Source organism: Trachemys scripta, chromosome 2, assembly GCF_013100865.1.
Source record: "Trachemys scripta elegans isolate TJP31775 chromosome 2, CAS_Tse_1.0, whole genome shotgun sequence".
NCBI lineage: Eukaryota > Metazoa > Chordata > Testudines > Emydidae > Trachemys > Trachemys scripta.
Window position 1 is genome coordinate 138,346,107 of NC_048299.1, and position 14,729 is coordinate 138,360,835.

Genomic DNA, 14,729 nt, shown 5'->3' on the forward strand with positions numbered 1-14,729 from the left:
AAGGAAAACTAAAAAGATTTGGCTTACTGATCTCGGCTGCTATAACACTAAGATTGTGCCACTGTGATATCTCGCGGTCAAGTGGTTTGGAAGTGTAGATGGATCCATTTCCAGAGTGTATATTAAATATTCTGTCAAGATCAGTATGACGATCCAAAGAAAATCTAAACATGATAAAGGAAGAAAAAAATTGTTATGTAAGTGATTGAAAATGAAAAGAAGCAACTTTACCTTTCAATATATCTGTATAACATTCAAATTCTTTACACATTCTATCAGAAATGATAGATGAGATAATTTAGATGAAATAAATGCTTAGTTACTGCAAGTTTAAGCTTTTTAAAATGCTGTGCAGGTCATCTGTTAGTTACTTTGATGACTGTCCCTGAAACTAAAAACAAAAATACTTAAAATAATTCTTAAAATATTAACCTAATACACAGAAAAATACAAATCCTAAGAATGATCTCAATATAGATTTATCCATTATATTTACTCTTGCAATGTATTCTGTAACCTTCATAGGCTTCTGTGCATGTTTTCTTTTTAACTAAATGATATTGTATTAAAATATGAATAATTATAGGGAGTGGGGAGAAAACATTGTTTAAATCAGTAATTAAACACTTTTTTCCTGAGAAGAAAATTCTCTTTCAGTTTGAAAAAAACATGTCAGACTGATGACTCATTTCTGAGCTTTTTGAAATAACTGTTTCAAGCTTTCACCTCCTAGTTTAATGTAGATTTATTTAAAAGAAATCAAGTTCTAAAAAATCAAAATAAAAAATGTTAAAAGTATGTTAACTGGCAGGATTTTCAGTTTTAATGAAGCTACTGATATTAAGGAACCTTGTACAGTACTGCAAAGCCTTTGGCTTGCAAATACTCATATGGGCAAACCTTCCATTGACTTGTAGAGAAAGTCATTTTGTCACATGGTGGCAAACTGAAATCAATAATCAGATTGCTCTCTGATTCTTTGCATTTAGGACCCAAACATGTATTTCTCATGCACCCAAAATTGCCCCTAAAGTCAGTGATGGGTTGGAGGTAAATGAAGGATCGGGGCCTTTTGATGGGTGTATCATGGGATTTTCAAAAGCACTGAAGGTTTGTCTAACTCTGCACTTATTGGGAGCATAGTTAGGCCAATACTGAGTTCTTTTGAAAACCCTGTCCAGTACCTCTAATAGTATGCAGGTATGATCTTGTTTGGAGAATCATCCAAGAGTTTGGGTGCTTTTGTGAAGGTACATGAATGATCTAGAACCTTCACAAAACCCTGTCTTTGTATTCCCAGTGTTTACTGATTTCACCAGGCTGGAAATAGTGTACCATGGGAATAGCCTTTCTCACGATATTTTGATGCTTCCAGTCCCAATTAAACCAGGAAGTGCAGAGGTATGCAAAAATGACAGAAATAAAATAAACCGATATGAACATTTTGAAACCACACAAAATATTTGCTTCAAAGTTGGGGGAAAAGGTTTGTGTTAGTTCTGAACCAGGTGGCCAAATTACAAGTTATAATTAAGGAAAATTCCCTAGTGCCTGGCCTAGTTTTGGTGAAATTATATTTCATCAATATATCTATATTTCCTAGCAGTGATTCTGTAGCCATCAACGTATTTTTTTAATGTGGAGAAAAGTCAAGTTCGATAGTACAGGTGATGCAGCTGTTTGAGTTACTTCTCACATCACAGTTCCACAACCCAGATAAATAAGATTCAATCCTATTATCTTTATAAGCCCAAAATATTTGGTTATGCATGTGTTATGTAACCATACACCTTCTACATCATCCCAGTGTTCTTAAAAGCCTGCAGATGCTACTGTTGATTTTCTAAATCCCAGACAATAGCCCTATTGTTACTCAAATCTGTTAAAAAAAGAATAGTGCCACAGGAAGCAGCAGGCCACACAGTTTATCTGTAGTTGTAGCCTATTTTCACTTTAAAAATTGTATTTCTATGAAAGGGAAGAGCTGAGCTACAGAATTCAGATACAACACTGAGTTTTGAATCCTACCTAAAATTAGGGGTCTTTGGATCTTGGCTTTGGTTTGGACTATTTGGGTACATCTATACAGCCTGCAGCAGCTAGCCTCCCAGCTCAGATCGACAAACGCAGGCTCACAGGGCATGCGCTGCTATGCTAAAAATTGCTGTGTAGACATTGGGGCTCACGCTGGAGCTCAGGCTCAGAAACCTAGGGAGAGAGTTGGGCTTTAGAGCCTGAGCTCCAGCCCAAGCTGCAATTTCTAAGTGCTATCTAGACAGCTAGTTTTAGCGTAGTAGCACAAACCCACAAGCCCCTCAAACTGGGCAAGGAGGTTCGCTGCCCCAGGATGTGTAGGCATACCCTTTTAGAGGTAAAGATTGCATGTAGAATGCAGATCTGGACCTGGATTCAGATTACACCAAGCTTTGGAAGAGAGCGGCTCATCTCCATTAGTTAAAACAACAAGAAAAAAGAAACATAGGCAACTTCTTAAGATGCCCAAATTTTTCTTTTTTAAATAGCAAATCTTATTAAAGCTTTATCCAGGCTAACCTGATTACAAAAGGACACAACCCGTCTAAATAAAGAAGGCAAAATATTAGCTGTCCATTGTCTCCTGTAATATCTACTATTCTATAGCTGTCTGGTGATGGTTTGGTAGTAACTAAACTGTTATAATCTTCATTTTGAAAAGCTGTATTCTTTGAATAGAAGTGTGAGGCTATTATTGAAATTAATAGAGTCAACATATGCACACTGGAGGGCTGAATTTGACCCCTACTATGGAATTTGTTTGTTAGTTTTTTCCAGCAGAAAACAGAAATAACAAAAAAGGTAAAGAATCATACACATTTATATGTACTACTACCACATATGTGGAAAGTCCTGCCTTGATCTGTTCCTTGAACAACTTAAATCAAGACTCGTTGATTCTTTTCACTTTTTTTCTTTAAAGCTCTGCCATTACGCCCATTAGTTCACGTGTCTTGCCTGTACTGAATTACCTTTTGTCATTCAGTGGAAGAAACACTAACATGACAGAGAGTGATATGTGACAGCATCTTCAGTCTATTATGCTATATAAATAATAGAGCATGATGGGGCAAATAGCTTATTCTGTTGAAGTGGTTCCACTCATCAAGCTGCATCAGAGACAACACAAGTGAAACCACCAACGTAGTTCCTTTTAAGATCACAGATTCTAAAACCTGACTACTTAGATTTTCAGTTGTCACATGAAGTTAGAATGGATAAAGGAGAAATATTTAAATCCATTGTCAATAGTGGGTGCTTTAGAGGTTCAAAATTTTCATCTGGTATCTTACTCTTCCACCCAGAGTAGTCATCATAAGTGAGGCTGCAATTCAGTTTTCTTTACAAGCCCAGTTTTACCATCCTTCAAAATCTATAAACAAAGGAATATTGGCCTCATGGATGGTAAATGATGCTTTGTGTCTACCATATTTGAAGTAAATCAGACCAGACATACACATATTTTGATACATTTGTCAAATGCGACCAAAGTCGTAGTAGTCTTCTAAAGCTTAGTGCTCAGAGATTGGTTTGGGTTTCCTGCATGGACTCGAGGTAGGCTTCCTGATTTTTTTTTCCATCCAGTATGTGGGAGCATATTATATTTTCTTGTTGGAGTGTTCCATTCTGGAATATGTAAGGCGCAGGAGATACTTCCTCAGTTTTTTGAGGTCTGCTTAGCTGTTCAGCATATTTGGAGTAATATGTAGTGGTCAGAGAAACACTACATCCCCCACAATCTCTCTACCACAGAGAGGATTGGTATGCAGTCCCTGAAATCCAACCACCATAGTGCAGACAAAGGAGGCACAATCCTAGTCTTTGATTCTGATGACTTCATCAACGAGGCCAACAGAAAGCTCTTGACACCACCTACTAAAAGGAACTCAAAGACCACCCAACACCAGTGCACGAAGGAATTTAAAGATACCATCAAATCCTTCCCCAACAGTCCAAGAAAAAGCTCTACAGCCTCATCGCCCAGGGACCTTCTACATGCATCCCAAGATACACAAACAAGGGAACCCAGACAGACCCATCATAATCTGGCCTCAGTACTCTCACTGAAGGAATATCAGGACTCTCAGAAGTCCTCCTCAAAGCACTCACAGCACAAAGGGCCAACTTGTGCCAAGACATGACTGACTTTCTCCAGAAACTCTGCAATATTAACAACCCCTCTCCCCCCCGAATGCCATCCTTGCCCCCATGGATGTCACCTCACTATAGACCAACATTCCTCACCATGAGGGCATTGCTGCCTGCCTAAAATTCCTACAAGACAATGTACAACACTTGGACATCACCCACACCAAATTCCTGTTTAACAACAAACACTTTGTTCAAACCATGGAAACAGTCATAGGTACTAGGATGGCTCTCCAATACAGCAACCTCTTCATGGGCCACTTTGAGGAAGAATTTGTCGAAAAATGCATCACAAAACCAGCAATATACAAGTGCATCTCCAATATATTGTTGGTTTGGTTGCACATGACACATCAATGATATTTTCATCTTCTGGACAGACAACCTATACTTCCTCATGAATTTCAACAACCACCCAATCCATCAAACTCTCTCTAGAATACACCCACATCAACATCAACTTCCTGGACATCATGATCAGCTTCAATATTGACACCCTACAAACAACTATATACAAGAAACCCACAGGTCACTACATTTACGTACACACCAAGAAATCTTATTTACAGCCAGGTACTCGGATACCACAGAATTAGCTCTGCAGAGAAAGTCTGGGATACACATTTACCTAAGAGGTAAATGATATAATGGAAAGGGACACCCAAATACCCAGGAGAACCTGTGTCAATACCAACAAAAATTCCACTGACTGCACACCCCTAGTTGTCATGTGCTGCCCCATGTTAGAACCCATATGGGGTATCACTAAACAATCACATCCCATACTCCATGGGGACCACATCCTAAAGTAAATTTTCCCCAAACCCCCTCATATAGTCTTCAATCACCACCTGCGGTGAAAACTTTTCACACAAGATCACTCCATGTATGACCTCTCAGTTCTCATCCTCAAAGGAAATCTGCATAATACTTTTAAAAGACTATCCAGGGAATGTAAATTCCTAACTTTGTTAGACATTAAAAAATACAGACTGAACAGAGACACTGGTTTTATGGTTCATTACAACAGTTTGTAACACACCCCACAAGCTGCTAACCCTTACCTGTCCACTTTATTTTAAGTGGTCTCCTACAACCTGTGTGAACCCCATAGGTGTATCAATCTGTCCTGACTTGTAATTAGTTCAGACAGCCTTGTTACCTTCTCAAGACCTGAGGACAAATGCTTGAAAGCTTGTCTCTTCCACCAACAAAAGTTGCTCCAATAAAAGATATTTAAAAGATATTACTTCATCTAATTTATCTCTCTTCTAAAGTTTATACTTGTTGGGAGGGGAGGCAGAACCAAGTCAAAAAGAGAGTGGTAAAACTTAGTGGAATCAGCTCAATGAAGGAAGGAAGACCTGTTCCTATGGACCTTAGGAGGATTATAGAAGAAAGGGGAGTAGCCTAGAGTGGGATTTCATCCTATCATTGGGTCCCCTGAGCTTGACATGAGAAAATATTAGGAGGTTCAACAGCCCCCACCCTCCCATGGACCATAGGCTTATCAGGGGTCTCTAAACCCCACAGGCTTAGGCACAGGAGGGCCTGGAAAGCTTACCTAGGCTCATCTAGGGCTTGAAAGTGGTGGTGGAGAATTGGGGTGGTGCCAACAAGCCTCCTGGAGATGTATTGGTGGGCAACAATGAGGACCCTAAGGCTCACAGTAGGAGTCAAGGGTAGATCAACTTGCAGAGGCCCACCGCAAGGGAAGTTCTACAGTTTTGAGGCTCAGAAGGGCTGATGAACTGCCTAAGGGGTTACCAGGGAGCTTATGCATGCACCCAGGTAAAGATCACCTCCTATGTATCTCCTACAGTCTGCAGATGAGGGGCTCTCCCTTGTGAACATTAGTAGTTGTACAGAAGAAGGGTTCTTCTCCTTCAGACCTCAGAAATTCCTCCCTGCTCTCCTCTCCCCAGTCCCAGGGTGGAAAAGCTACCTCAACATTCATCAACTGCAATTTGAAAGGGAAACCATTTTATCCACACATTTTCTTGTTTGTTTTTGTATTTTTTTTTTTTTTAAATCACGAGGTATATAGAGAGACCATGACATTACCTGATAGGGCTTGAAGCAGAATCAGGATCCCGTGCCATCACAGTTCCTATGATTGTCCCCACCTCGATATCTTCATGCACCTCAAAAAGGTAAGAGGATCTGCTGAAGACAGGAGGTTCATCCACATCTTCCACAGAGATTTTTACAATTGTAGTATCTTTAAAAGGCCCCAGATAATAAAATCGTGGATCCACATGGGTATTCTCAGCCTCTACTTTCAGTGTATAAAGCCTTCTGGTCTCATAGTCCAGTGGCTATGGGGAAGGAAAAGGGGAGATAAACTTTATTAAATTACACTGTATGCATTGGATACATAGGGGAAGTAAAGACATAATGGGCCAAATCATCAGCTGATGTAAAATGGTATAACTCCACTGTGATTAATAGGTGCTAATGGCACTCAGAACCTCACAGGAAAATCCAGAGAGTCGTTTTCCACAGCTCTACAGAATAGGGACCCAGTTCCTTAAGTAACCAAAATGTCCATTGACTTCAGTGGGAATCATCACTTATTATTACCGGTACTTGTATTACAGTAGCACCTGCAGCTAGGTAGAACTGCTTAGTGTAAATCTGAAAAAATTCCAAAAGTGAAACGTATTAATTGCTATTCTCAAAACAGATTTTTCTGTACAAACTTTCACCTACAAACTTATTAACTGTTCGATGAATTTTGCTGATGTTTCACAAATACAGGATCAAATCATTCCACACCTAGACCTTCTATTGAAGCGAATGGGACTTGTGCTAGTGGAACAATTGCAGCATCAGGGCCATAATGCCAAATTTCTTCAGGAAACATTTGCAGGAAGGTGAACGTAGATGAACACGATATGTTGGAAAAGAGTAAGTGGCTTTTGTAAAGGGGAATCGTGTCACACCAATCTATTAGAATTCTTTGAGAAGGTTCTACAAACAAATGGGGTCCCTCACCAAAGGCTTTTAAGCAAAGTAAGCAGTCTTGGCATCAGAGGGAGAGTTATCTCCTGGATTAGTAACTGGTTAAAAGAAAGGAAACAAAGGGTAAGAATAAATAGTCAGTCTTCTCAGTGGAGAGAGGTAAATAGCACAGTCCAGGATCTGCACTGGGACCAGAGCAGTTCCACATATTGATAAATGGTCTGGAAAAAGCTGTATGCAGTGAGGTGGCAAAGTTTGCAGACAATACAAAATTACTAACGATAGTTAAGTCTGAATCTGACTGTGAAGAGTTGCACAGGGTTATCACAAAACTGAGTGACTGCGCAAGAAAATGGCAGATGAAATTCAATATTGATAAATGCAAAGTAATGCACACTGGACGCATAATCCCAGCTATACATACAAAATGATGGGGTCTAAATTAGCTGTTACCGCTTAAGAAAGAGATCTTGGAGTCATTGTGGATAGTTCATCTGTTCATGTGCAGCAGCAGACAAAAAAGCTAACAGAACGGTCTAAGTCATGAATGGCACGGAGCAAATGAATAAAGGAGTGATATTTATCCCTTCGCATAACACCAGAACCAGACATCACCCAATGAAATTAACAGCAGGCATTTTAAAACAAACATAGGGAAGTAGTTCTTCACACAGCACAAAGTCAACCTGTGGAACTCATTGCCAGGGGAAGCAGTGAAGGCCAAAAGGATAATTTGGTTCAAAAAAGAAGTAGGTAAGTTCACAGAGGATAGGTCCATCACTGGCTATTAGTAAAGATGGTCAGGGATACAATCCTATGCTCTGAGTGTCCCTGAACCTCTGACTGCTAGAAGCTGGGACTTGGACAAGAGGGGATGGATCACTTCATAATTGCCCTGTTGTGTTCATGCCCTCTGAAGCATCTGGCATCATCCACTATCAGAATACTGGACTAGATAGACCATTGGTCTGACCAAGTGTGGCCATTCTTATGTGGAAAAGGCATGTACATACACTTGTCTGAGTTTTATTGTTTAAGGAGAAATACATTTAAACAGACCTAAGCCGCCAACTGTAATTTTGCAAAAAAAAAATAATTTTGAATCAAAGATTTAAAACCTTACTGGGAAAAAAATCAGTACTTAATCCTGCTCATTTTCATTGAATTTCATGAATCCAAGATCAGAGAATTTTTTGCAAAATAGATTTGACATTTTGTCAGCAGCTACTTTTAAAATGAAAAGAGAAGGGTTCAGGGTTATAATTAGAATCAATTTTGTGTAGACATTCCCCAATTTCGCTGCAACTGTCACAGATGAAAAGTGGTAGCTAATTAATGATATATAGAGAATGAGCAGGCTGAGAATTTACCTGTCTGACTGCAGAGCAGACTTCATTAGCTCACACAAAACAACGGGGATATATCAAACCCGTGGTTTTCACTTATCAAAATGGATTCTAGAGGCTCATTTAAAAATTCCCCTCCCCACTAAAACTTATAAAATTAGTGCTCATGAAAGATGCCAAGCTGACAGCTTTGGGGATTTAAATATTCTCTGTATCAGCAGAAGAGGTATAGTACAGGCAATGGAAACTTTCTTCCTCATTCTCTGCTCCACCTTGTTATGAAGAGAAATCAGAGTAGAAGGAAGAGTAATTATGTCTCCAAGCCCATTCTCGATGCCTTTTTACTGAGACTGCCACTGAAGATACCAGTTGAAATGCAGCAATTTGTCCACAAGGAATTGAAACTCAGAAATGGCTATCTGATAATAATAATTTGCAGCATGTAATGATGCAAGCTGGGTATGAACCCATCAGTTGGAAGTGAAAGGCCTTGCAGCTCATTACCAAATCCCCTGAGCAATGCAGTCCACTACATATATGATTTTAAACCCCAATACCTAAACAAGTGCTTACAACAAAATACCTAAACAAGTGCTTACCTTTCAGCACCTAAGGCCAGGTCTACACTACAGATCTATATTGGTGTAATGACATCACTCAAATGTGAAAAATCCACACCCTTGAGCGATGTAGTTTTACTCACCTAACTCCCTACCCTCCTTGTAGACAGCGCTACATCGATGGGAGAGCTTCTCCCATCAACATAGCTGCCGCCTCTCCAGGAGATGGATTAACTACACTGACAAGAGAAGCTCTCCCGTCGGCGTAGTAGCATCTTCACGAAAGCACTACAGCAGCACAGCTGCAGTTGTGCACCACTGTAGCACTGTACACAAAGACAAGTCCTAAGATATCCCATTCCTATTCAGGAAGGCACTCAAGCATGTACTTAAATTTCATTATAATTAATGCTGAATGGGGCCCTTAATCTACATTTTGGGTGGAGTAGCAGAAGATCAATTGTGTGTTAGTTGTTCACTACTGGAAGGTGCACTGGAAATCCTCAATTAGAACTGGTTGAATAATATAAAAATTGACTTGTGAATATTTTCACAAATACACACACAGTGAGTTTGGTTCCCTGTTATTTGTGGGGCAATATTATTCATTTTCATTCATGAAGAAGAGCACGAATCCTTAAAAGTCCAAAAGCTGTAACACACATAATTATTAGTCCAGAAATGTGTTCTTTGTTATGAGCTATTTGTGATGGATTTGGAACTGCTCTGTAATAATTTATGAATTCTATGCGTAGGCCTGGTTATTGGGGTGTTTTATTTAAGACTATATTGGTTTAACTCAACAGGAATCTGCCTGGAAAAAAAAAAAGGCAGGAAGAAAAAGAATGGCTCAAAATAATCCACCTCTTAGCAAACATGTAAGAGTTAAACAATATTGGGATCATTAACTTGAATGATTGTGCCTCCTTTCCGACCAACCCACAAAAATGGTTTTGATCAGAACAGGTAAAGGCCTATGAACACAAAAGGATGAAAGAACTCTGACAGGATTAAAAGGGCCTTCTCTCAAAAAAGAGGTGGTAGTTGCTCAGGGAAAGCAGTCTGAGGCATACAACCCCATTGTAGGGTCTGAAGAAGTTAGTTCTGCCTACGTTACTATCAGGGGATGATACCAGTCTAGGTAAGACAGTCATATGTGTGGATTGTTCGTTGTTTTAAAATTGTCCTTTACTCTGTAACGTTTTGTCCCTCCTGATACAATAAATAGTACTTTGGTGTTAAGAAGGCCGTCTGGTCACTATCTGATCAAAGACTCCTAAAGGGAAAAACTGCAGGTGCCTGAGCTCAGTCAGGCATGCAGCGTAATAACAGTTTATACACAGCATGCTGTAGCCCAGGGCCTGGTCTAGGAATCAGAGAAATTGTGAAATCCCACCCTGCGATATGTAGAGGAAAGATGCCTGAGATCTTAGGGGACATATTAAGACAGAAAGAGGACAAATGTCCAGCTAGCCCTGTAACCATAATTCATTATTCTCCCATTTATAAAGTTTGAGTGGTCTAATCAGAGAGCATGAACAGAACTATACAACTGTGTGACTTAGATGACTAAAATACATCATGAATAATCAATAGCAAATAGTCAAATTCAATAGTTTATGAACAACCCAAAGGCTCAAATTTGTTCCCATAAACTCTCAATGAATACTTCTATGTAAAACAAATATATTCACAAAAACTAGGAGGAGCTCATGAACACTTCTGAAACAGGTGGAAAAAATGAGCTACTATGTCAGTTAAATTATTTGCAACAAGCTAACTCTACCACCAATACAAATCAAACAACTTTAGGACTGATCCATAATCCTTATACAAGAATAAGAATACTCTGAGCTCTCACGTTATGCCTTGTTCAATGAGTCACAAGTTCCAGCAAAAACATTAAAAGCAAAATATTTTTGGCTCATTTATAAATGTATGTGCTCTAAAGCACCAGAGGAAGAGGAACACTTGATGTTTCCAAGAAGTATGAAATTCATAATGCTTCTGGGTCTTGGGGAAAATGGTGTGAAGTGATGACTTTGTTTGGAAATTTGCAGGAATGATGACCTGATCATAAAATTGGACTAAACAAAGCATGTGTGCACATATATGACAATGTCTTTCCTACATTTTCACTGTGAAAATGACACACAGCTGAAACTAAGGGTATGTCTACACTTGAAAAGCAACAACTGTGCTGCTGTAGTGTAGATAGTTACTACAGTGATGGAAGGCATTCTTCCATTGCTGTAGTAAATCCACCTCTCCAAGATGTGGTAGGTAGGTCAACTTCTGTTGAATTCTTCTGTCAAGCTACCTGTGTCTACACTGGAGCTTAAGCTTACTTAACTACATCGCACAGGGCATGAAATTTTTCACAACCCTGCCCGAGCAATGTAGTTAAGCTGATCTAACTTTGTAATGTAGACCAGTGCTAAGAAATCCACAGTGCTCTAGCTATGGTTAGGCATTCAACTGTCTTAGGTATTTTAGAAAATCCCACACTCTTAACTGCTGTTATTACTCTGTAAAGATTGCATGCTACTAAGCCCTGGCTGGCAGTTACTGATTGTGATGCTGTTGCCCTGTGATACTACAGTTATCAAAAAAGAGTTACTGTGCACTTGTATTTTGGATACAGTAATTCCCTATACTATAGCAGTACAGTATTTCTCTGAAATACACTGAAACCTGTTTCTAGTACCTGCTGAAAAACTGTCAATCAAACATTAAACAAACTTGTACTAAAATCAGTGATGATCGTGGCAGTATATTGGAGATGGCCCTTTATACTCCTACTTCTCAATAATAGCTCAAATACCAGTTATTTCCTATTCTAAGTACAGGGAAACAGTACAAGCTCTAAGATACAGCTCTGTGGTAGCTCTTGCAAATGTTCAGCTTTTAAGGGTGATCATAATATGATCTACTTTTGTTTCTATATGTGTTTAATGTACAACACTGGGATTTACATCAGTCCTCTATACCAAAATCATTCAGTGGTTGTTACTGATTATAGACACCTTGCGCACAGTTATGATGCCTTCCTGTGTGTCCTTCTGTGTCACAATGTCAAACATATCTGTTCCATCGCCATCAACTATTCTGTATTCCATTTCTGCATTTTTCCCAGTGTCAGCATCAGTGGCTTTTACACTGCCAATGGCAGTGCCAACTGGGGAAGATTCTGGAATGCGGAGGTGGATGGTGTCTGCAAAGAAAAAGAAGCAGAACAAGTTAAGATATGCATAGCAAGTTTTAGAAAGTGCATTATGATACAGTCTTTAATTATATTATCATATACTATTTGTTCTGCAAGAATTCTGCTTCATTCAGTAGAGAGGGGAGAACAGGATTCTATTCTTGGCTCTGCCATAGACTTCCTAGGTTATGTTATGCAAATCTATATAAATGCATATAGATAAGTGGGACAAATTAAAGTGGTGCAGATAAACTTAATTCTGATATTTTCTGACCTACATGCTTGACTTTGCAACCTTAGTATTCTTTTAATATAATATTACATAGTGTTAGTACGTTTCAGATACTAATAATCACTCTACTTCTGTATGACTAAATATGCAAAATATTCAATCATACTCTGTAGGATAGGTATTTATTATAGATACAGAATATTCATTTTTCATGTGTCCCACAATCATTTTGTTTCACTTATTCCTGTGTCCATAGCTACAGCCTTGGAAACTCACAAATGTAATTCTTTCCTTTGATTAATCAGAGGACTTTTTCCCCTTAAAAGCATCTATCTATTGCTCATTAACTAAACATTCATATTAATATTTAAAACATTAAAAATTATAGTATAATTTCTTTGTTACACTTTACTTTATGCCTAATACTAAAAGGGCTGTAATCATAAAATACCCAATTGCTAAAATGACATTTAATTCTAAGACACAAAGTAGACCTATTTTAAAATCCTTATAATTGAATGGCAAACACTTTTCAGATTCTAAATACTAAGGGTGATATCCTGACTGAGCTCCTTGAAGAAAGAACCATTTTTTAGTTAATTTTTAAATCTACTTTGACACCACAGAAAAATTTAAATAGAGTTATTCCTATTTATTTGGTGAATAAAGTAAAAAACATGTATTGATTTGTACTTTTAAAATGAATCAAATTGGCACTATGCTTGGTGCTTTCATTTTCATATTCTAGTTATAAAATTTCACTGGCATAAATATTTGCAAAAAGCATATTTTAAAGCCAACTGCATAACTATTCACAGAAACCAGATTTTAAATTCTCACATACATATATTTGCACGAGAAGTGCTTTCACTTTCATTCTGTCAAGGAACAAAAAGAATCACCTGACTTCTCTGACCAATCACACATAAGTGACCATTTGAAATTCAAGTATTTATCATCAATCCATATGGTAAAAAATTCAAGAAGATATGGCAAATAGATCTGAATAACAAACAAGTTCCAGGAAACTGCAAACAGCTCATGAAACTCCCATGAGAAAAAAAGGGTAGCTAGTTTTGTTAAATCAATTTTTATAGCAAATTAAACATTCAGCACTACTGTTAAAATTGAATGCACAAAAAAACCCCCCTTTTTTATTAGTATTGTACTACCTAAACTGTTTCAACAGCATCCCTACAGCTTTAGCATAGTACTGACAAACAACCATGAGGGTAAAACAATAAATATCAACAAAGAAATAAAATAGAGTTTTACTATACAGTCCAGCATTCTGGGTCCTATCTATGCCATTAATGTGTAAGTGTAGGAAGAGGTCATTATCCTCATCTGCCAGGACCTTGAGGAGGAAAAACCCGTTAGCCACATTGTGCATTAAGCAGCATTTTTTTTTTAAGGATTTTTTTTTAATTGATACAGATGCTGCTATGACAATACCCTGTTTCAAAGAGACAAAGAGTCCTATGGCACCTTATAGACAAACAGACGTATTGGAGCATAAGCTTTCGTGGGCAAATACCCACTTCATCAGATGAATATAGTGGAGATTTCCAGAGGCAGGTATAAATATGCAGGCAAGAATCAGCCTAGAGATACTAGAAGAGGGCCTCATCCTCCCTGATTGAACTAACCTCGTTATCTCTAGACTGATTCTTGCCTGCATATTTATACCTGCCTCTGGAAATCTCCACATCCATCTGACGAAGTGGGTATTCACCCACGAAAGCTTATGCTCCAATACGTCTGTTAGTCTATAAGGTTCCACGGGACTCTTTGTCGCTTTTTACAGATCCAGACTAACATGGCTACCCCTCTGATATTGCTTCAAAGAGGAAATCTAAGATAGTTACACTGTATACCGACAACCCATAAAAACCTTGTTTTCCAGTGGCTTTAGTTAACTAAGTAATGTTACCACAATATTTCCTATGCACTCTCTATGCTAAACATGGTGAACTAGGGGGAATATTAAGTTTACATTATCTAAGGCAAAACTACTGTACAAAGAAAAGAGATGAACATGACACTCACAAGATGGCGCATCCTAGTGATGCCTTACATCATAGTGCGGTATGGATTCAGTATTGATGCAGAGAAGTTTGTTGATGAGATGTATCCTGATAAATTAGCAACCCCAAGTCATGAAAAACTTTGGCTTTTCCATGTGGGTCTCTCATGCAAATACAAACATTTCTGAGTTTGAGAGATCTGACAGGATCACA

At 38.4% G+C, this 14,729-nt stretch overlaps 1 protein-coding gene across 1 annotated transcript in view; it reads right to left on the minus strand.

Annotated features, from left to right (window-relative positions):
• The window catches only part of CDH10 (cadherin 10), a 153,859-nt gene that overhangs the window by 19,801 nt on the left and 119,329 nt on the right, over nucleotides 1–14,729 (minus strand). The window contains 3 exon segments of the mRNA XM_034761584.1: nucleotides 28–164; nucleotides 6,247–6,500; nucleotides 12,079–12,266. Of these exon segments, the coding sequence (XP_034617475.1) occupies nucleotides 28–164; nucleotides 6,247–6,500; nucleotides 12,079–12,266 (579 nt within the window).